The sequence below is a fragment of the Pituophis catenifer genome, unplaced genomic scaffold, assembly GCF_029215685.1.
Source record: "Pituophis catenifer annectens isolate HBS135680 unplaced genomic scaffold, rPitCat1.0.hap2 SCAF_8, whole genome shotgun sequence".
NCBI lineage: Eukaryota > Metazoa > Chordata > Lepidosauria > Squamata > Colubridae > Pituophis > Pituophis catenifer.
Genome location: NW_027256888.1, coordinates 69,751,201 through 69,774,618, shown reverse-complemented (window position 1 = coordinate 69,774,618; position 23,418 = coordinate 69,751,201). Strand labels below are relative to the sequence as shown.

At 41.1% G+C, this 23,418-nt stretch overlaps 1 protein-coding gene across 1 annotated transcript in view; it reads left to right on the top strand.

Moving 5' to 3' along the window:
• Positions 1-2,058: 2,058 nt before the first annotated feature.
• LOC139320252 (probable E3 ubiquitin-protein ligase HERC6) overlaps positions 2,059-23,418 on the top strand; it is a 42,096-nt gene continuing 20,736 nt past the window's right edge. The window contains exons 1-14 of the mRNA XM_070948484.1: positions 2,059-2,305; positions 6,564-6,720; positions 7,884-7,960; positions 10,143-10,370; positions 12,996-13,090; positions 13,810-13,931; positions 14,771-14,913; positions 16,183-16,241; positions 16,652-16,779; positions 18,410-18,469; positions 18,985-19,081; positions 19,868-20,057; positions 22,510-22,661; positions 22,755-22,862. Coding sequence (XP_070804585.1) covers positions 2,059-2,305; positions 6,564-6,720; positions 7,884-7,960; positions 10,143-10,370; positions 12,996-13,090; positions 13,810-13,931; positions 14,771-14,913; positions 16,183-16,241; positions 16,652-16,779; positions 18,410-18,469; positions 18,985-19,081; positions 19,868-20,057; positions 22,510-22,661; positions 22,755-22,862 — 1,863 coding nt within the window. The remainder of the gene's footprint in view (positions 2,306-6,563; positions 6,721-7,883; positions 7,961-10,142; positions 10,371-12,995; positions 13,091-13,809; positions 13,932-14,770; positions 14,914-16,182; positions 16,242-16,651; positions 16,780-18,409; positions 18,470-18,984; positions 19,082-19,867; positions 20,058-22,509; positions 22,662-22,754; positions 22,863-23,418) is intronic.

Below are 23,418 nucleotides of genomic sequence, written 5' to 3'. Positions count from 1 at the left end.
TTGGCCAGGTGTGCAGTGGGAGGAAGAAGATGGTTAAGGTCAGCTGGTAGAGGGAAGCCAAGAGGGCAGAGATGGGGGAAGATAGGACTTTAGTCCTAAGCATGAGTGGGCTGCCAAATACCTGAATTTTGGTCACATGACCACAGGGGCACTGCAACAGCTGTAACTTCAAGGACTGGTTGTAACTACCATTGCTTCAGCACCGTCATAACTTCAGTCACTGAATGAATGGTTGTTAAGCGAGGAATATCTGTCCTGATGAAACCAAAGGAGAAGAAGATCTTAACCCAGCGTGTGGGACATCTATGTCCCCACAAGCTTCCAAGAAAATGCACACAGTCATAAAAATCTGTAGACTCAGTCATCCAGGTCATGGTTGTCCCAAAGGTGCTTTTTCAAGTGGAAACTGGACTTTCTTGTTTTTTCTTTTGAAGACGTTTCACTTCTCATCTAAGAAGCTTCTTCAGCTCTGGCAGGATAGCGGGGAATGGAAGGATTTTCCTTGCAGACAGCTGGTCATTTGCATCCTTTTAGAACAGTGGTTCTCAACCTGTGGGTCGGGACCCCTTTGGGGGTCGAACGACCCTTTCACAAGGGTCGCCTAAGACCATCGGAAAACACATATTTTCAATGGTTTTAGGAATAATTTTATGGTTGGGGGTCACCACAACATGAGGAACTGTATTAAAGGGTCGTGGCATTAGGAAGGTTGAGAACCACTGTTTTAGAAGGTTGTTGAAGCACTTGGATGGTGGTACTTGACAAGCACTTGGCACACAGATAAACCTCTGTTGAAAGTAATATCCAGGTCCAGTTCCAAGTCGGGATAAAGGCACAACAGACAAAATTGAGGCTGGAGGCTGATTGGAAAGAGGATCTATTATATTGATGAACAGAACCACCAGGTTTTGTGGTTCTGATGCAGCTGACAAAATGGAGTGGGTAGATTTTTATACCTTCTTTGGGCTTTGTATTTCAGCTTCCTGTGCAAGGACATGTCCTCTAATATTCTATTGGCTGTTGTCAGATTCCTATGGGGTCATGTAGGGGTCATAGCTGCCTCTATAGGCAAAACATGAAATGCAAATCCTAGGTGCTTGCCTGAGTTCCCAGGTTTGGTTGAAGTTTGGACCGCTCTGAGATGACGGGGCTTGTGTTCTGAAAGGGTGTCAAGCAGAGGCGGGCTTCAGCTTGTTCTCCAATTCTGTTCTCCAATTCTGGAAATTTTGAGTAGTTTGGAGAACCAGAAGTAAAAATTCTGACTGGCCCTGTTCCCATCTATTCTCTGCCTCTTGAGTCCCAGCCAATCGGGAGGAAATGGGGATTTTGCAGTAACTTTCCCCTGGATTGGGGAGGGAATGGAGATTTTACAGTATGCTTCCCCTGCCATGCCCACCAAGCCATGCCACGCCCACCAAGCCACACCCACAGAACCGGCAGTAAAAAAATTTGAAACTCACCACTGGTGTCAAGCAATTCCTATTGCCTCTTAATGGCTTTGTCCTATGTTGGATCTTGAGTGACGGCTAATCCTAATATTCTGCCTTCCTTCAGACTTTGCTGCAGGGAGTTTCAAAATATCCTGTCTTGAATGGATTTCTGCCTGCAGTATTAGCTTTGCCTATGAATAGAGCTATCTAGATACTTGTCTTCCTTTTTCAATTAGCTCTTTGTCTCTTAAGTGTTGACATCTGCTGTGGAGTATTAAGGAAAGTGGGGGTTGCTTTCTGCCTCTAAAAAAAAACATGTTTCTCCATTTCTCCCTTTGGGGAAATATAATATTCTGCCTTTTTAAACATTCCTTAAAATATTTCATTCTCCTAGGAGGCTGACTTTTACTCCTTTTTTTCCCCCTCTGCAACCCATCCATCAGGACTGGGCAGGGCCTGGAACAACTGGGCAGGGCTGGCCAGAAAAGCAGCAGGGTTGGTGGGTTTTTTTTTACACCCGTCTATCAAAGCTCAGCCGCCTGAAGGTGATAACTCAGCTGGGAGGAAGACTGAACTCCGGCGCTGGGAGGAATTCTCGGGGTGAAGGAGCCGGAGACCAAGGATCGCCATGCTCTTCGGTTGGGGGGACGGCTCCTACGGGCAGCTGGGCTCGGGCGAGGAAGGGGCTTCCCAACCGGTTCCTCTCCGTCGGGATCTGCCAGCGGTTGGCGGGCAAGAAGTGGTCCTAGTGGCCTGCGGGGAGCGGCACACGCTGCTCCTCTTGGCCGACGGGAGCCTGGCTTCCTGCGGAGACAACGCCCAGGGACAGCTGGGGAGGAAGCTCCCCGCCGGACGGCAGCGATGCTACCTGCCAGGTAGGAAAGGGCAGCGGAAGTTTAGACCCAGCCGCTTCTTTCCAGGTGGGCTTCTTTTCACGCGCCTAGCCTGGTTTTCACCGCGTTGGCCCTTTAAGTCCAGGTGTGGCTTTAAGTCCAGGTGTAGCTTTAAGTTCAGAATGTGGCTTTAAATCCAGGTGTAGCTTTAAGTCCAGATGTGGTTTTAAGTCCAGGTGTGGCTTTAAGTCCAGATGTGGTTTTAAGTCCAGATGTGGCTTTAAGTCCAGGTGTAGCTTTAAGTCCAGGTGTGGCTTTAAATCCAGGTGTAGCTTTAAGTCCAGATGTGGTTTTAAGTCCAGGTGTGGCTTTAAGTCCAGATGTGGCTCGTTAAAGGTTGAACCCTACCGCCAACTCAACGCCAAACCAGCTCGGTCGGCCAACAGCGGATCGGCAGCCACCCGGTCCTTCGATCCTCCCCCCCACAACCGCCGCCGTCGTTTTAAGTTTCGTTTTCTAGAGTATCGCTGCTGAAAATGAATCTCCCCGCGATCGCTTTCGCTTTCCTCGTTTGTGATGCGGTGGGTGTGGCTCCCCTCCAGGTTGGGGGTTCCAACGGGGGAGCGGAGGGGGGGTTTCTATCAACCAGCATCCCCCCCCCTCCGAAAGGGACACTTTTGCGGCTACGGTGTCCTGAGAAATACCCGGTTTACCTGGATGAATGTGAATGCTATGGAGCAGGGGTCTCCAACCTTGACAACTTTATGCCTGGCAGACTTCAACTCCCAGAATTCCCCAGCCAGCTTTGCTGGCTGGGGAATTCTGGGAGTTGAAGTCCGCCAGGCTTAAAGTTGCCAAGGTTGGAGACCCCTGCTATGGAGCACCAATCTTGTAAAAGAAAATTTTTCGTTGCAATAAATTAAACTATGGGTCGCAAAATGAAATGTTCCCTGCTCTCGTCCCCTGCTCTTAACCCCCCCCCCCCGTTTAAATTCTGTCGTAATTTCATTTCTATAAATGGTCGGTTATGGATAATGCAGCCAGTGGGTTGTGTGTTTTTGGGTTGGGATTTTTTTTTCATTTCTTTCTTTTGCCCTTTTTATCTCTCAAAGAAAAAGAAAAGAAAAGACAAGCAAAAGTGAGCAATTTTATTCCTGCATCTCTCTCGCCCCTTTTCTTAAACTACCTATCAAAAGATAGAGTCTTGGTGGTGCAGCGGACTAAACTGCTGTTTAACTGCTGTTAAAGTAGCACTTAGCTGCCAGCTGCCTGCAATTACTGCGAGTTCAATTTTCACCAGGCTCAAGGTTGACTCAGCCTTCCAACCTGTTCGAGGTAGGTAAAATGAGGACCCGGATTGTGGGGGCAATAAATGGACTTTGTATAAAATAGAACACCACTTAGGGGGGCCCAAAAAGCCCTACTAAACAGGTATATACAAAAGTATGAAGGCTATTGCTTAAACTAAAGCATTGTAAGCTGCCCTGAGTCTCCGGAGAAGGGCGGCATTAAATCGAACCAATAAATAAATAATAAAATAAATATAGAAAGTGACTTATTACATCATTTTTTTTTTCATTTCTCTCTTTTGCCCTTTTTATCTCTCTAAGAAAAGAAAAGAAAAGACAGGCAAAAGTGAGCAATTTTATTCCTGTATCTCTCTCACCCCTTTTCTTAAACTACCTATCAAAAGGTCTGTCATAGCAGCAGCCTTTTGTCCCACTTGTTTTATACAGAACCCTGAAATAAACCATAGGAGTTCTCTGTTGTGTCGACTTACAACCGTTCATTTAGTGACCAAAGTTACAACGGCACTGAGAAAAGTGACTTGACTGCCCATTTTTCACACTTAAGACCTTTGTAGCATGCTCATGATCATGTGATCAAAATTCAGGTGCTTGGCAACTGGTTCATACTTATGATCGTTGCTGTGTCCCACAGTCATGTAACCTTTTTTTTTTTTAAGTAGTTTTTATTGAATATAAATATTAAAAAAGACGTAACATATACACAACAAACATTTATACAACATATACACAAAAAGAGTATAATTTCTTCTTAAGCATTTTTTCAGAGTGACATTCTACAATTCTACTTATGATATATTCCTTCACCTCTCCCTAATCTAATAACATTTTTTATTATATATATATATTTAAATCGGTAATATTACCATGTAATATAAAAGGTCATGTAACCTTTTGACAGGAAAAATCGATGGGGGAGCCAGATTAATTTAACAACAGTGTTACTAATTTGTCAATTGCAGTGTTTCACTTAACAACTATGGCAAGAAAGGTGGTAAAATGGGGCAAAACTTACTTAAGAAATGGCTCGCTTAACAACAGAGATTTTGGGCTAAATTGTGGTCGTAAGTCGAGGACCATCTGTACTTAGGCAAGTGCTTTTGTATAAAATGGGTTGAATGTATCAAGAAGCATTTCTTTCCGGGCAGAGTGTTATAGAGGGCACATTTTGAATGCACTGTCGTACGGTAGAAGGACCTGTTTCTTACCTGTCATGTACAGCTCGTCCTTGTTTTACAATCATTCGTTTAGCAACCTTTCAACATTACAATCTCACTGGAAATAGCAATAGCACTTAGTGCTTCACAGTGCTTTTACAGCCCTCTCTAAGTGGTTTACAGGGCCAGTCTATTACCCCCAACAATCTGGGTCCTCCTCATTTTACCCACCTTGGAAGGATGGAAGGCTGAATCAACCTTGAGCCTGGTGAGATTCGAACTGCCAAACTGCTGGCAGCCGGTGATCAGCAGAAGTAGTCTGCAGTACTGCACTCTAACCACTGCACCACCGCGGCTCGTAAAAAGTGATTTACAAACCGTAACTCAGAGTTACAACCGCCACAGCATTCCCGTGGTCACAATTCGGGCACTTGGAGGTGGGCCTGTATTCATGAGGATTGCTGTATCCTGGGGTGTCAGGGTCAGGTCTGGAACTGGACTTGTCAGCTTTCCAGCTGATAAGCTCAGCAACTTTAATCACTGAGTCATCATGACCAGGACAAATGGGAAGACACCCAAAGAGGAGGGGAAACAGACTCAGCTGTGCTTGGATAACAGGTCTATCAAGTAGGGGGAAATGGCTAATTGCTGCACAACCACATCTCTTCAGCCGAAAAGAGGAAAGCAATGAGAATTGACATTGACATACATGATGGAAGTCACCACTTGCACCTTTCTGTCAGCATTTTTTTTTTTTAATTTGATTTATATGCCGCCCTTCTCCTGAGACTCAGGGCGGCTTACAATGCGTTAAGCAATAGCCTTCATACTTTTGTATATTTATACAAAGTCAGCTTATTGCCCCCACAAACTGGGTCCTCATTTCACCTACCTTAGAAAGGATGGAAGGCTGAGTCAACCTGGAGCCTGGTAAGATTCGAACCTGCAGTAATTGCAGGCAGCTGTGTTAATAACAGGGTGCTTTAAACGACTGTATTACCAAGGCTCTATTCTATTCTGTCATGTCCCCTCATCTCTGTGATGACTGTCTTGTCATCCTCCTCATACCCAGGCTCCAACGGGGCTATGACACTCTCATTCCCAACCTCTGAGTGACCCAGGTTCAGCTCATCCTTAGCTACCTCAATGTGAAAGTCATGTTTTCTACCCTTTTTGAGACTTAAATAAGAGCAGGCTCAAAGGGAATGAAATCTGTTGGGCTGTGTCCACCCTGGAGAGAAGGTGGGAAGACCAGAGAAACAGGGTGAGGATCAGCTTCAGGTTTTTCATTGATCCTAGGTCAGGGGTGTCAAACTCGATCCCATTGTGGGCCATATCAGGATTTTGTTTGCCCTTGTGGGGCTGGGGTGGGCATGGCCTGGGCTGGTCGTCATGGCTGACTGAGTGGGCAGGGCCTGAGTGAGCGAGGGCTGGGGTCAGGGGTGAAATCCAGCACGTTCTGACAGGTTCTGGAGAACCGGTAGCGGAAATTTTGAGCAGTTTAGAGAAGCAGTAGCGGAAATTTTGAGTATTTCGGAGAACTGGCAAATATCAACTCTGGCTGGCCCCAGAGTGGGGTGGGAATGGAGATTTTGCAATATCCTTCCCCTGCCACGCCCACCAAGCCACACCTACAGAACTGGTAGTAAAAAAATTTGGATTTCATCACTGGCTGGGGTGGCACAAGCTTGTCCCTAACCGTCTCAGGGACGGCCCTGTGGGACAACTCTGGGCTATTGTGGGCTGGATTCAGCCTACGGGCTGTGTGTTTGACACCTCTGTCTTAGATCCTTCTAATAACCATGCAAATGAATGTCTTTTTTCTCTCCTGGAAAGAACCAATCCAAGCCTTGGAAGCCCAGACTATCATCTCCATAAGCTGTGGAAAGGAGCATTCATTGGCCATCAGCAGCCAAGGGAAGGTATTTTCATGGGGAGCTGGTGGTTTTGAACAGCTTGGCACTGGAAGACTAAAGGATTCTTCGACTCCAAAGTAAGTAACTGATTCATGTTGTTGCCAAGTAATCTTGTCTCAGCCATAGCAGTCCTTTAGTCAGGAAAACGCAGGTTTGAATCCTGACTTGTGCACTTGGGACATTCTTCTAGCTGTGATCTGTGCTGCATTTCTGACTTGGAATAAATGGGTAGCTATTCAAGCGGGAGATGTTACGGGATGAATTTGTGACCTTTTCCATGTTCCTTTTCATAGAGGTTGGGTGTTTCCTTTCTTGTTGGCTAAGAAAGCTTGGAAGAGCTGTTGCAACAGGTCTACATCCCTCCCATAGCTGGAATGGGAGGCTTACTGATGTAGGCGCTGCTTCGTTAGACAGTTGAGGAAGAATTGCAAAATAGCAATAGCAATATTGCAATAGCACTTAGACGTATATACTGGCCTATAGTGCTTTACAGCACTCTCTGGGCCATTTACAGCGTATTGCCCCCAACAATCTGGGTCCTCATTTTACTGACCTCAGGAAAGATAAAAGGCTGACTCAATCTTGAGCTGGTCAGGATCTAACTTCTGGTTCTGGGCATAGTTTGCCTGCAATACTGCATCCTAACTACTGTGGCACCATGACTCCTAGTCATGTTAACCTTTAACAAACAAACAAACACCTTTAAAGGGTAACCAATTTATTCTTGCATAAGCTTTCATAGTGTACAGTGTGCTTCTATAGTCTGCTTCTATCTTTTTATTTGGTTTTTTTTTTTAATGTAGCTTTCACTAATCTGGTACCCTCAAATATTTTAGTTTACAACTCCCATTATACCCTGCCAACGATGATGGCAATTACAGTCCAAATAACTGAACAGTGTCAATGTGGCACAAAATCATCCTAGAATAGAAGCTAAAGAAAGAAGTGATTTAATGGATTATTCTAAAAAATGTTGCTTAATGTTAAGTTACAGTACTTTGTCCCTAATTAATTTATGTGTCTAGTGTAAGATTTGAAATCATTACCATTGATTAAAATAATTTTTTGTAATGCTTATCCTATTGTTTATTTAATTAATTCACAAAAAAAAAAAATTTTAATGGTAATACTCAGTTTCATTTTAAGTAGATAAAACTGCCAATAATCTTTATATCATCATATGGTTCTGTATCTGGAATGCTAATGAATCATTTCTCTTTTTGTTCGGTAAATTCTATAGGAAAATAGATTCTTTATCTATGTACAATGTTATACAAGTTGCTTGTGGACATTATCACTCCATAGCACTTACCAAAGGTAAGAACTGATTTTAATTTTTTTTGCAATAACTTTTGCCTTTTTCTTGCTTATATTTTGGATGGGGCAGGAGCTCATTTTCCTGCTACCGGTATTTCTGTGCATCTACACAAATGCTTCTTCTTAGATTAAGATTTTCCTAGGCAGAGACTAGATTCCTTAGGAATTACTATAAATCTAGTTTTGATACAGAATTTAGAAGGCAAAGCTTCATGCAAACAGATAATCCCGAGAAGGATTATCTGCATCAATGCAGTTATATAACTACTGATAAATTCCTTGACGACTTGCTGATTTATGCTATTCTTTGAAACCTTTCCCATTAACTGACAATTTTTTCTACTCTCTTCACTAAAGATAAAATTAGGATAATTTCTCAAAAATCATGTATTTAGTGAACTGTGATCCACGACGCAAAACTCCTTTTTGAGTAGCTGCAGGATCAGACCCAAAGTTATAAAATGCAATAAATTGCAAGAAGCCGTTGTTAAGGCAACCTGTCTCCTGTCAGTGATGTTAATCTGAAATACAGTTGGTCCTCCTTTTTGAGCCAAAAAATTTCTGTTGCTAAGACTTTTGTTAAATGAGATTTGCTTCATTTTATGACATTGTCACATTTGTTAAGTCAATCTCTGCAATAGTTAAGTTACTAACACGGTTGTTAAGTGAATCTGGCTTCCCTATTGATTCGCTTATCAGACTTTTGGCAAAACGTCATGACATGACTTTGGGACACTGCAACCATCATAAATACGATGCCAAGCATCTGAATTTTGATTGCATGTCCATGGGGATGCTGCAATGGTTGTAAGTGTGCAAAATGGAGAGAAGTTGTTTTTTCAGTGCCATTGTAACTTCAAAGGGTTATTTACGGGACCGCCTTCTACCACAAACAGCCTCCCACCGGCCGATACGTTCTCACAGAGAGGGGCTCCTCCGGGTGCCGTCGGCCAAACAGTGTCGGCTGGCGGCCCCCAGGGGGAGGGCCTTCTCTGTGGGGGCACCCACTATCTGGAATGAGCTCCCCCCGGAGATACAGAGGATACCAGATCTGCGCACTTTCCGCCGTGTGCTTAAGACTCTCCTATTTCAGCAAGCTGGCCTGGTCTAACCACTTCCCCGTTTCTTTTAAATTTTTTAAATTGAAATTTTTAATTTGTTTTTAAATTATTGGGATTTTAATTATTCGGGCTAAATTATTTAATTTGGTTTTATTGATGGTTTTAACTTTTGTATTATGTATTTTATTCTGTGCCTGTTCACCACCCTGAGTCCTTCGGGAGTAGGGCGGTATATAAATCTAATAAAAGAAAAGAAGAAAGAAAAGAAACAGTCACTAAACAAACTGTTGTAGGTCAAGGATTACCAATATGCCAGTCAAGGAGAATGCAGATCTGTGCATCATGTGTCAACCTGGTAGTTGTCATGTGTGACAGTTCAAGTTAGACTCTGAATTCTATTGCCGCGACCATTTAGAGAAGATAATGTGACATGGAAGGTATTTTCATAAAATAGAAAGCTTTACAGCTCTCCTACTTAGAACAAATGGCAATGCAAAGCTTAAAAGCATCCATGGTTAACGTTGTATGGTTTTTGTGATATTCCACCAAAAATCATTCCATGAATCTACAAGATTCCAGGAGGGAGCAGATACAATTTTGAGGGCGTGATGATCGATTGTTCATGAGATCTGGCAAACTTATGAGATGTTTGTCATCGTAAACGTTGAGGGCTACTTTTGTCTACCTTAGGGGTATCAAACTCAATTTCATTGAAGACCGCATCAGGGCTGTGGTTGACCTTGGGGTGGCTGGGTGAGTGTGGCTGACTGGGTGAGTGTGGCCAGCTTGATGCCACTTCCCAATGTATGCCACTACATACATCCCTGGCATGTATCCTCTTCGCAGTGGGCAGACCAGGCCGAAGCCACACTGGCCCGATGTTTCCTCTTCGCATTGGGTGGACCAGGCCAAAGTGATGCTGGTAGACTGGGCCGAAGTGACGCAGCCCAGCCACTTGCATTTTCCAGGATGGCCCCGCAAGCTGGATCTGACTACATCGTGGCCCGGATCCAGCCCGCGGACCTTGTGTTTAACACCCCTGGTCTACCTGAACAAGTTGCCAATTCATATTCTAATCAATGTAATGGTGTTTTTTTCCTTCCATTTTTTCCTCAATGAAGATGGCCAGCTTTTTTCCTGGGGACAGAACAGCCATGGTCAGCTGGGTCTTGGTAAAGAAGTTTCATCCCAGGCTACTCCGTGTAACATTTCCTCTCTTGCTGGCATCCCCTTGGCTCAGGTGGCTGCTGGTGGGTCACACAGCTTTGTCTTGTCTCATTCTGGAGTAGTCTATGGCTGGGGAAGGAACAATGCACATCAGTTGGGCTTAAGCCAGAAAACTTCAAAAGGTAAGTCTGTCTTCAAATTATCCCAGGAAAAAATGTCCATGCTGCTTGGTTTCTTCCTTTTAATTGTCTCTTTTACTGAAGAGAAAAATTTTGGGGGATATCAAGAATAAAAATTATAAATCCTTTGCTAAATGTCTATATTTTGTTCTTTCAAACAGAAATCACATCAGGCTTGACCTTGTTAAGCACATGATAGACAGTGACTAAGTAAAACTGGGGTTTCATGTCTTTAGAGTAAAAAAAAATCCTTTCATCTGTCTGACACCTGCAGTTATCAGCATTATTAAAAACACACTAAGCCAAAGTATGTTTGATTTGGTTCTAATGTTATGATATCCCAGCCACTGTGTATTGTAAACATGGTTTTTATCTCAGTATGTTGCACTTGTCTGGCCATTTGTGGTTCATTTAATAAAACATAAGGAAAACCTGGTTTGATTGGTGTCTTTAGAGGGATAACCAGGATATCTGTGAAATCTGTGAAGGATTTTAAATTAAGAGAGAGAGACACTGACTCCTTTGTATCATGATCATAATCTCAGCCTATAAAGCAAACGGATCCAAACCTAAGGATTGCATCTGTATATAGATGAAGAAATCCCATCCTAGATCTTTTCCTTGCCTCCTTAAGTGTAGGAAAAGACAGATACCTCTAGATTTGCATCTGGATAGAACTGGGCAAAAAAATTAATTAATTAAAAATTAAAGTTTTTAAACTAATGTATTAAAGCATCAGTAGACTTACTGAAAATCAGCAGAGATGGGTTAGAGATGGTGATTCACCAGAACTGTTGGAAGTGCAAAACACAGAAGGGGACCTACTACCATATGTGGTGGTCATGCCCAAAGGCCAAAAAATTTTGGAAAACAATTCAGAATCAGCTGGAAGAAATCACCACCCAAAAAGTGCCCCTCAGACTGGAAACATATCTACTAGGAATACTGACAAAGGACTATAAAAAAGAGACACAATACTTGATAATACATATCCTGACCGCAGCCAGAATCACTTTCGCACAAATGTGGAAGCTAGAGGGCACGCCATCAGAGGAAAAAATAATACAAAAAACAATGGAATGTGTGGAAATGGACAAACTTACCAAAGAGATACAGGGAAAAGAAGATTCAGAGTATTATTTAATTTGGCAGGAATGGTACAACTGGTTAGATAAAAAGAACACGAAATAAGGGAATACCACCCAATGACACAAAAATAAGGAAATAAAATGAAATATCGTTGTATAAATATTGGTACATGATGAAAGATAAATATATATAGATACATAGATATATAATTACCGAAGTAGCTCTACTTTTAAAGTTCAAGCTGTAAGACTTGATTTTTCTGTATAGTTAGTTTATGTATAGTTTGTTTTAATGTCTATGTTTGTATATGTATGTTTGTTTACAATAAAAAAATTAAAAAAAAAAAGAGATGGTGATTCACTTAAAATAAAACCTGAGTCTAGAGATTTTCAGTCATCCAGGCCATGGTTGTTCCAAAGTGCTTTTTCAAGAGGCAACTGGACTTCCTTTGTTTTTCCTTGAAGACGTTTCACTTCTCATCCAAGAAGCCTCTTCAGTTCTGCAGAACATTTCTATAGCAGGACTGAAGAAGCTTCTTGGAGGAGTTTTAAAATAAAACTAAGATGTATAAACAAATTGGAGATCTTAACTCTGGGGAACTTACAAAGGGACTCCTTGAGACTCTGCAGTATTATGAAATCTTTTTTGCCAATCTGTGGGAATTAAATTTCAACAAAAGATGATTTGAAGGTAGGGAATAGAGTGGGAAACAATCAATTGGTACTTCAGATGACCTGATTTGATTCTCTTAGGTGATTGTTGTAGGTCTTCTTTGGCATAGGAATTAGTCCTAAAAAAGTCAGTTTCTCCCTAGATGACCTAACAGGACAGGCTGACTCTGGTTGATCCCTTAACTATATATTTTTGTTTAGGAAAAGCGTGCCTGGCCCAGGATAGAAGAGAACTGTTTATCATGTCCAATCTTTAACATCATTAAAATATATAAAATACATAACCGACATAATCATTAATTATTAAACAATTCATCAAAGTTATTATTGTAAAATTATTATAAATTTGATAGGTTCAAAGTAGAATATGGGCACAAAAAATGGTAAGGATGGCTTGAACACGTGTTTGTCCCCCTTGTTAGAAAATGTACATTCAGCCCATTCAATATCTTCAAAATGCATCCTGGCATAGTGTAGACCAAGGGTGGGTAACTATGGCAACTTTATTACCTGTGGACTTCCATTCCCAGAATTCCTGAGCCAGCCATGAGGAATTCTGGGGGTTGAAGTCCACAGATTGTAAAGTTGCCATGGTTACCCACCCCTGGTGAAAACAAACAACCTTTTCAGAAGCCAAATTCTTTGTTCCTCACTTCAAAGACGGTGACAATTCTAAGCTTTACATTTTGGATCCTTCTAGAGTGGCTTTTCAAAGCTTACTGTAACTACTTTAATTCAACTTCAGCTACAGTAATGATTTTAGTCACACTTAATAAATAACGGTGTATTTTAATAAACTTGGAGATGGTTCTTGGAATATTCATATAAAATGCTACAATATTCTGGTGGGTTTTTTTTTTTTCAGCAGAACAGATCTTCAAACCTTACTCAATAGGTGCCCTGAGAAACCTTGAAGTGACTTATATTAGCTGCGGAGATGAACATACAGCTGTTCTCACCAAGGTATTAAATTTGTAAAAGAAGTTTCCATACTGCTAGCAGCAGTTTGTTAACTGGATATTGGGAATTGTTTTGTAGAATATTCTGGAGTCTTTGAATACTAAATGTAAGAAATGATGGAACTGGTGTGGTTTCTCTGGCAGTGGCCCCCAATTTTTGGGTACCAGGGATCGGTTCAGTCCAGAAGCCACCAAATTATATTATTGAATTTATGAACTTAGATTTGCTTAACAATTAGAATTTGCTTAAACAATTAGAACAATTATATTTCTCCATAAGGACTTTATTTAAAATGGGTCGTTGTGGTGGGTAGGATTTGAATTAGTTTTTTTTTTCCTAATTTGCTCATAGGTGAATATTTTTGGTTTTTCTCTTTGACCGGAAGCATTTTTAGTTTTGTTTTAAGCTTTCATATTGCTGTTTTTCCTTCCTGAATTAGGAAGGAACTGCTGGATTAGAGAGATGAGTTTACATGCTCTGTAAATTTTCACATCTGGAAGTGAAGAAAAGAGGGAATCTTCAAACTATTTTGATTGATTCCTTTTCCTTGCTGTCAATGTTGCAAAATTAGATGGCTGCAGTTGGAGTCAGGCACATCTGCATGCAAATATAACCTTTGTTCTTCAAAACAACAACATATAGTCCCAGAAATATATAATAAAACTAATGTAGATGGATGGAAAAAAACTTGATGGTGCTTGATTTGTTAACATCCTTCATAGAGTGGCAGTGTTTTTACCTTTGGAGATGATAGTGCTGGACAACTAGGACACAACTCTTCAAAGACTGGTCCTCAGAAAATCGATGAGATTGATGATCCAGTTTCCCACATTTCCTGTGGAAGGTATGTACCATCTCTTTCCTTCCACATCTATGTGAGTGATTGTACCTGAGTTTTCAAGGGAAATTGATATAGCCTATGTAAAAACAAAATCTGTTCAAAGTGCATTGAGCCCTTCTAACATTTTGGAGGCTGTTGGTTTACCAGGAACTTTTGATGATGAGAGAGGACTATACATCTGAGACATATTTAGGGAACTTGTATTAATGTCATTATTCTAAACGGGGTGAAATGCTCCTGGTTCGGACTGGATTGCCCGATCCGATAGCGATGGAGGCGGGTGGTTTGGAGAACCGGTAGCAAAAATCCCTGACACCCCCCCCCCACCATGCCCAGCTGAGCCGCATAATCATCAGAGGCTTTTTTTTTAATTTTTAAAAGCATTTTTTCTACAACCTCTTCGGGCAAAAAATGCTTTTAAAAATAAAAACAAAAAGCCTCTGCCGATCAGGCAACTCAGCTTGGATCTTCAGAGGCATTTAAAAGAAAAAAAGGGGTTTTTTTCTTTTAAATGCCTCTGACGATCCAAGCTGAGTTGCCTGATCGGCAGAAAGCCTCTGCTGATCAGGCAACTCAGTTGGGATCGTCAGAGCCTTTTGAAAGCATTTTTTTTACAACCTCTTCGCCGAAGAGGTTGTAGAAAAAAATGGTTTTAAAAGTAAAAAAAAAAAAATTGGCCACACCCACCCAGTCACATTACCCTCCCTCCACTAAGCCACGCCCACAGAACCGGTGGTAACAAATTTTAGATTTCACCACTGATTCTAAACCATAACATCCCAAAAAGATAGAGAGCAGAGTTGTCCATATGGAAAGCTGACAGTATTTTGGTTTTTCTGCAGTTATCACACCCTTTGTGTCTCTGAGTCTGGGCAGTTGTGGTCTTTTGGACGTGGTCTCCTACAGCAGGCGGAAAGTTCGGCGTCGGATAGCAGACAGGAAGAAAGAATGTGTATTGACCTCAATGCTCTTCTGGCCCCTAATGGTACCTTTTTTGTAAACACAAATCCTGAATGCAAAATTGTGTTAATACAAGAATGCAAAGGGGCAACATACAGCCACATCTAAGCACATTTAAGACATCCCATGGCTTTGAAAACAGATGGTTAATTCTCTTTGAAAAGTGACACCTAAAAGTCATATTCGATTTGAGTATATTTTATCCAGTGTTTGATCGCTGATCTTTTTGACATTCTGATCAAATATTCATGGAGGTTTTTTAGAGTTAAATCTTTCTAGATTTTTTGTTGTGCTTTACTCTAAAAGTCTAAAGTGATAGACTCCCCCCCCCATTTTTTTAATCACTAAGATTATCCTGAAACTTTGTGAAGTGGTTTATTTATTTATTTATTGATTGATTGATTGATTGATTGATTGTTTATATTTATATATTGCCCTTCTCCCAAAGGACTCGGGGCGGTGAACAGCCAACAGATAAAACACAAGAAATACAAAATTTAAAAAATTTTGGGTTGAGATTTAATGGCTAGACTCAAAACTGATTATACCCTAAATCAAGACCTACATTTTTATTTGATTTGATTTGTCAGATTTAGATAGTTGTCCATCTCATTCACAAAGTCAATGGGGAAGCCAGATTCACTTAACAACCGTGTTACTAACTTAACTGCAATGATTCACTTAACAAATGTGGCAAGAAAGATCGTAAAATGGCGCAAAACTCACATAACAAATGTCTCACTAAGCAACATAAATTTCGGGCTCAATTGTGGTTGTCAGTCGAGTACTACCTGAGGTAATTTTAAGAGTCTCACATTTTAATCAGTTGGCAGGAGTGTAGAAATAGAGAATTGCGTAGATATGTACTTCCTTGACCAGCGAAAGCAAAATAAAAGTGTGGTTTTTTTTAATACAGTGAATTCTGACATTCTAATCTAATATGCACAACATTCTGGCTGCAAAATTAAACTTAATGTATGATTGGAGTGAAGACAGAATTCTTCTGTTTGTCATGAAAAGAAAATGTATATTTTTGTCAGTGGAGAACAAGAGAGCTGCTGCATGTTTATGTTAGAAAATTTAATGAAGAAAAAGGTTTTAGAGGGATAAAGAAATTATAAGATGCGATTGAATTCCTTCTGGAAATTTCAGAAGCACCTTCACAAAGTTGCAGTGTAAATCACAAGAGGAAGGAGGAGAAATTACAGAAATATTGTACTTATTACAATAATAACAACAACTGTCTGAGTGTGAGATGAACTATAATAATAATACACTTATATTCATATTGTAGAATTGTTGGGAGTCAAAGTTTTTGCTGGAGCATTTGTCAACTTTGTCAATATATTTCAGGTAATCTTTTTATTTATTTTGTAAACTATTTTGACTTCAATATCAAACCATCAGTAAGCTAAGTTACTACTAGTAGGTTGTGTAGCACTTCAAATAGATTATAGAAGATGCTATAAGTAAGGACTACCTGCATTTTGTGAATACAGCTATTCTAATGAGTACTAACTTGCCTAAATGAAATGTGTTCTTTGCATACAAAAGTTTCTTCTCTTTACATAGACATTTGGATGATTTGTCAACTTGCAATGATATTTGCAAACCCAATTTCCCAAAAGTTGCATCCCCAGTTTCTAGAGAGACATGAATGAGAAGTGACTATAGATCTCTGCCTTCTCAAAGGTTTATACTATGAAGCATCGGTTATGTGAGATAGCAACAACACTTTTTCACTAGGGTTTTTCTTTGTTTAGGCTTCTGCGTGCGCTAATGCAGCCACCTCTTTGGAAGTCTTGCCTAGGATCAGCCAGCTGGACAAAGGACTGATTGAGAAATGGAAGTCAGCAGAAATAGGAAGTGAAGCACAGCAGAATGCTAAAAGGTTGTTACATGTATTGCCTGTGTCTAATGAGAAAATTGTATTTCTGTAAGCATCTATCAGCCCTTTGTGGTACTCCAGGCAAGAAGCACGACTAGAAGTATCTCTATTGTAAAGCTACATTAGCAGAATTTTGCATATCTTAAAGTAAACCTCTCCCTCATCCTCGCCTTTAGACTCTCAAAATGAGGGAAGGTCCCTAGCTGTTTCCTGCAAGGTTTCCTGCTTGAGCAGGGGGTTGGACTAGAAGACCTCCAAGGTCCCTTCCAACTCTGCTACTTTGTTATTCTGTTGGCCATGCCCCCACTCCTTCTGCAAAGTCAGCTCCCTAGACTCTTGTCTAGACTGCAACTCCTCTTCCTGTCTCTCATCCCCACATACCATTACAGCACTCTTGAGCCATCAAGGGAATGAATAACATATAAATACTCTAAAATATTATGTTCCATTCTGTTCTTATAGTTGAACTTGAAAACTGTTCTCCAGCTGATGAATGAGTCAACATTCTGGTCCTATTAGAAGTAGAGAAAGTTCTGTCTGTTTCCACCCTACCAGCAGATAGCTGATCAGGGAAGGATAAGATTTAAGTTTCTGGAGCTTGAACAGATGTTAATGAGATCAATTAAGGTCTTATGCACTGTGCAAGTTTTCCAAACAAAGACCAATGTTATTTCTGAATGGACATAAAAATTCATTCTTTTTACAGGGAACTTTATAGCTCTCCAGATGTCATTGTATCTTAAGTTTCCTGCAGTTCTCATCATTGGCCATATCAAGAGAGCTGTTTGAGATTGTAGTTCAGCAACATCTGGAAGGCGGTGATTTCCTATAATTTTGGTCCCTGTCAATGGTGGTATTTCATTCAGTGCCACAGTGTGACATAATTGACTGCTTCTGATATAATAGTTGACGGTAAATTTTATAGAATAGAATTTTTTATTGGCCAAGTGTGATTGGACACACAAAGAATTCGTCTTGGTACATATGCTCTCAGTGTACATAAAAGAAAAGATATGGTAAATTTTATAGCCAAAGGGAAGAAAAGAAATACAAGATGTCAGATTTGTACACCAACATATGTGGAAAGTAATCTTTGTCAAGATTTACATGGAAGTTGATGAACAAAGAGCCTGTAGTACAGTGGACTAAGCACTGTTATTAAGAACTGCTGTTTGCAATTACTGCAAGTTCAAATCTCACCAGGCTCAAGGTTGATTCAGCCTTCCATCCTTTCTAAGGTAGGTGAAATGAGGACCCAGTTTGTGGGGGCAATAAGCTGACTTTGTATAAATATACGAAAGTATGAAGGCTATTGCTTAACGCATTGGAGGCCGCCCTGAATCTCCGGAGAAGGGCGGCATACAAATTAAAGCAAAAAAAAAAAACTCATATTGCCCCCAAGATCATTTTATCCACCTCGGAAGGATGGAAAGCTGAGTCAACCTTGAGTCTGGTGAGATTTGAACTGCCAAGTTGCAGGCGGCCGGCAGTCAGGAGAAATAGCCTGCAGTACTGCACTCTAACCAGTGCGCCACTGTGGCTCACATTGAACAAAGTTATTTCCAAGCAAGTATAAAGCTGGGTTGGTATGCTATGGCTTTATTAATTGCTTTTCTTTTTATCTTTTTGGTAGGGAGATAGAAGAAATTTTTTCCTCGCCTCCTTGCTTAACAGCAAGCTTTTTACAAACAAGGTGAGTAGCCTGCCTTGTATGTAGCAGTGCGGTTGGATTCTCAGGAGAGAATAACAAGTCCTGACTCACTAGTGCAGGGATCCCCAACCTCAGGGCCACAGCCTACTACCTCTCTGTGGCCCATTTGCAACCAGGCTTTATGAGTGGTGGGCTGGCATGCATGCAAGCACGCAGCTCAATTCATGCAGTTGACATTCTGGCAGCATGTGTAGTGCAGCTCATTTTGTGCAAGATTGAGTTGTGTGTATGTATGCACTGGCCCACCACTCTCTCCTCTCCCAGCTGGGCCACCAAGCTGCTAAGGTTGGAGATCACTATACTAGTGTAACCCAAGTGAATTTAACATCTGCAGAAATCCTGATAAGTCAATTTTCTCTTTGGAAGATCTGATGCCCAAAGCTAGGAAATATAATGTATGTGGTCACTGTATAAAATTTCTGAATGATAGCATTAAGAAACATGTGATTGAGCTTTGGACATTCCTCAGAAAAGGGGCATTCCATTTTTCCTCCTAGATCTGATGTGTCAATGGACTGTTATATCCCAGTGAATCTGCAAGAAGCAAGAGAAGTTTTGAACGAACTTACTGAGAAAGATTGGATTGCTGAGCAGGTAAAAAAAAAAAATTCTTTCAGGGATTATTCCTCATTGGACAGTCTGTTGATTGTTCTGTGATCAGATGAGAAAATCCATAGATGGACTGGTATATAATCCTGATCCCCCAAGTGGTACTTCCAGTTGTGTGAAGGTTGTCCTAATAGTAGAGGATAAAAAAACCAAAATTCTAATCTAGAACACAGGGAGAACATCTGGCTTCCCACCCCAGCTTTGGATGCCTTAGGTCCTAAGGTTTAGGATAATCATTATCTACAGTTGGAATGCAACTTCTGTAAGAATTCGCTGCAGATCTTCCTGGGAATTGGGAGCTCTGCCTCTTCATGAGTTCCAGTTACATAGAAATCCTGTCCTGATGTACTCATTCCATCCATAGCCCATGTCAACATAGAGTACTACAGAGTAAAAACAACAAATAACATTAAGAAAAAGCTCATCCACTTTTTCCTACCACAACAGATGCCACAGCCCAGCTAAGATTAAAAACAAAGCAGAATAAAGTCATGGAAACCCAAGCAGGAGGTGACTACACAAAGCTTTATGGGTCAAATTATCTAGAACATAACTACACTGAGAAGGCTTGCTACCTGATCCATGCAACCTCAACCTCATGGGACAAGTTCAGTCCTGGCAAAGCAATGTCTGATCATGCAACCTGGTGCCTCACCATAATGGGATGCAATTCAGGAGTGAGCAGAGCAACAATAGTTCGTCTTTACATATCTGTTTTTCTTCTGAAACTAGATAGATCCTTAGCCAACCATCCCTACTGTTTTTAAACAGATCTGTTCTTCTCTATTGAACCACCTATTTCCTGCTCTTCCACGGAGTTCTCGTCACCAAGAAGCTCTTGCTATTTTTCTTCTGGTGCCTGAGTGCTGTGTTGCTCTTGGAGCACACAGGATACCGTCGCTAGCTTTACAGTTTGCTGAAGCTGTCACAGGTCTGAGCAAGAGCTCTTCCAACATTCTAGGTGAGTTTGGAACAATTCTCCTTTTCTCTTTTCACACATCCTGTGTGCCCCCATTCATATATTACATTCCTCAGTCTCCCAGCTCAGGAGAATTCTACATTTTCTTGGCAAAAGCAATAGAGCCATAAGCATAGAAGATATCAGAGAGATCATTTTATCCAAGATAGCTATCCAGTCTATGTTTCAACCCCTCCAGTGAAGGGGAATCTATGTCTTCATAAGGCAAATGTATTCCATTGTTTGATTGACTGTAATGCTTCCCTATAGATTCATCTCACTGGTTCTGATCTTGCCCTCCAGGGTAACAGAACTAGTGTATTCCTAGTTACTAGTTACTACTGTTGTGGCTCGCCAGCTGGCAGCAGAGCTGGCAACAGAGCTGGCAGCAGACTCGGACAATGAGGAGGTTGGGGAGGAACCTGGGCCAGTTTTGGAGTCTGGGAAAGGCTCTGATGGATGCTCTGCATCAGAAGCAGAGATAGAGCAAGGGCCATCCAACATTTCCCAGCTGTCTTCGGAGTCAGAGATAAGTGGGGAGGAAGAAGAGCCTTGGTAGTACAAGGGTTTAAGGCACCCTGTTATTAAGCTGCTTAAGACCAGCTGCCTGCAATTACTGCAGGGTTCGAATCTCGCCAAGGCTCAAGGTTGACTCAGCCTTCCATCCTTTCTAAGGTAGGTGAAATGAGGACCCAGTTTGTGGGGGCAATAAGCTGACTTTGTATAAATATACAAAAGGATGAAGGCTATTGCTGAGCACATTGTAAGCCGCCCTGAGTCTTCGGAGAAGGGCGGCATATAAATCAAATTAAAAAAAAAAAAAAAGAACAGCTGGGGCCTTTTCCAGATGCATATATGCGCAGAGCTGTTAGGAGAGGAGAACAACTGAGGAGAAGGAGTCGACTCAAGAAGAAAGGCACACGTGGATGCTGAATGGCCCCTCCCTGGCTGTGGAATAAATAGAAGGAAAGGGGAGGGGTGGTTGTAGGAGACAACCGTTCGGATTTATTTCGGAAGATTTGCTTATTGTGGTTCGTGCCTCAGAGACTGCTTGCCAGGAATTAATTTACAGCTTTTGGCTGGAAACTCCTGGCCTGGCAAGTATCCCAAGGAACTGATAAGGTCTGCAGATAACCCTTTGAAGGATTATTGCCTGAACTTTTCGGTGTGTGAATGCCATTAATTCATAGTAGATAAATAAAGAGGGTTTTTTCGGGATAAGGAGTCTTTTATTGGTTCTGCTAAGGCTGGGTCAGAACAATTCCATTTTCTGTGTGACAAACCTTAAATGTTTGTTTGTTTGTTTGTTTCATTAAATGTTGAAGCCATCCAGCGTCATGTGGCTTCATTATAAAATAAAGCAAGAAAGAAAATGAGGAAATTCTGAATATCTAGAAAGAGAAACTCAAAACCTTAAAAAATTCCACAGAAGGGAAAAACAAACGAGCTCCACAGCCATCTTTTTCCAACCTAGACCAGGGAACAAAGCCAAGTTTTCAGTGGTTGTCAGAACCATGCTTTATAGGACAGCCCTTGAGGACATCAAGAAATTTGCAGCAAACTTAAAATGTGTCCTACAATGTACTTTCAGTGCTATAGAAAGCCTCAAATGGCTTAGGTACAAGTTAGTCACAAGAGCTGCACAAGGTAGTCCAGAGTTGCCCAAGAGAGGGGCTCTTTTCTAGGGAGCAAAGGGATAACATAGCTTGGAATTTTTGGTATGCAGAAAAAGACAGAAGATGAACCCCTCCTGGCAGTTTACCAGGTACGTCTAATAATTATCTAATAATTACGCAGGTAAGTGCTTTAGTCTGGCAAAATTAATACCACGCCAAAGAAACCAAGAGCTATAGTTAGCCCTCAACGTATGACCACGATTGAGCCCAAAATTTCTGTTAATAAATGAGACATTTGTTAAGTAACTTTTGCCCCATTTTATGACCTTTCTTGTCGCAGTCATTAAATGAATCACTGCAGATGTTAAATTAGTAACACTGTTGATAAGCGAACCTGGCTTCCCCATTGACTTTGTCTGTCAGAAGCCTGCAAAAGATGATCACATGATCCCGGAACACAGCAACCGTCATAAATATGAGTCAGTTACCAAGAATTTTGATCATGTGACCATGCGGATGCTGCAATGGTAGTAAGCTGAAAAACGATCATAAGTCACCTTTTTTCAGTGCCGTTGTAACTTCAAACAGTCACTAAATGAACTGTTGTACATCAAGGACTATCTGAATACAAGGGGTTACTTCAGAGTACTTTCTTCATTGTTGTTCACCTCTAGACATTAATCTTGGAATCTAGGCTACAATTAAGATTGGCTTTCTACTCCTCAAAATATTGCTTATTTCTTCTGTAGCCTCATCAAGGATTTTCCTCAGTTTGGCTTACTTAGCATACAATTGATTCTGTCTGTATTTTTAATGACTTGAAAATATCTTTCTTTCAGAAAATTATTGGTCCTTGCTGCCAGGTCCATTTTTAGAGCAAATAGTTCAAATGTTGAAGACATATGTGTCATCCATGTTGCCTTGTTATAACCTTTATCCCAAAGAGAAGCCATGGATTGATACCCTCAAAGTGCTTAAAATGCTGTATAAGGTATGTCTGGTGACTTGGAAGTGATTATGGAGAGTTCATGCTGCCTCTTGATATAAAATCCATGGCTTTGACCTATAAATATTTTCCTTCAAGGTCAACATGAAGGCTAAATCCCGACTGCAAACAAGTGCCTTCTGCATAGATGAAATTCCTCAAAAAATTAACCTACAAGTAGATTTTTGGAGATGGAAGTTGTATGATGTAAGTATCATTTTACATGGTCTCTTGGCCTTGTGTAGAAGGAAAGTATTAGAGCTCATGAAGCTTGGGACAGAGGTGAAATGTCCTTGCATATAGTAATTGGAATATATTCTTGCTTTATTCACCATTTCTCCTCAGCTGAAAGTATTTTAGTCAAGAAACCTGGGTTAAAACGTCACACTAATCCATAATGTGGTTTGATTTTTGCTTACCATGTTAGAACAGAACAGAGTAAAAGAACTGGAAGGGACCTTGGAGGACATCTAGGTCAACCCCCTGCCCAGGCAGGAAAACCTTATACCATTTCAGTCAAATGGCTATCCAATTTTTCTCAAAACCTCCAGTGTTGGAGCACCCATAACTTCTGGAAGCAAGCCATTCCACTGACTAATTATTTTAACTGTCAGGAACATTCTCCTTATTTCTAGGTTGGTTCTCTCCTTGATTAGTTTCCATCCATTGCTTCTTGTCCTCCTTCAGATGCTTTGGAGAATAGGTTGACTCCTTTTTTGTGGCAGACCCTCAAATATTGGAGCTCGTCTATCATGTCACCCTA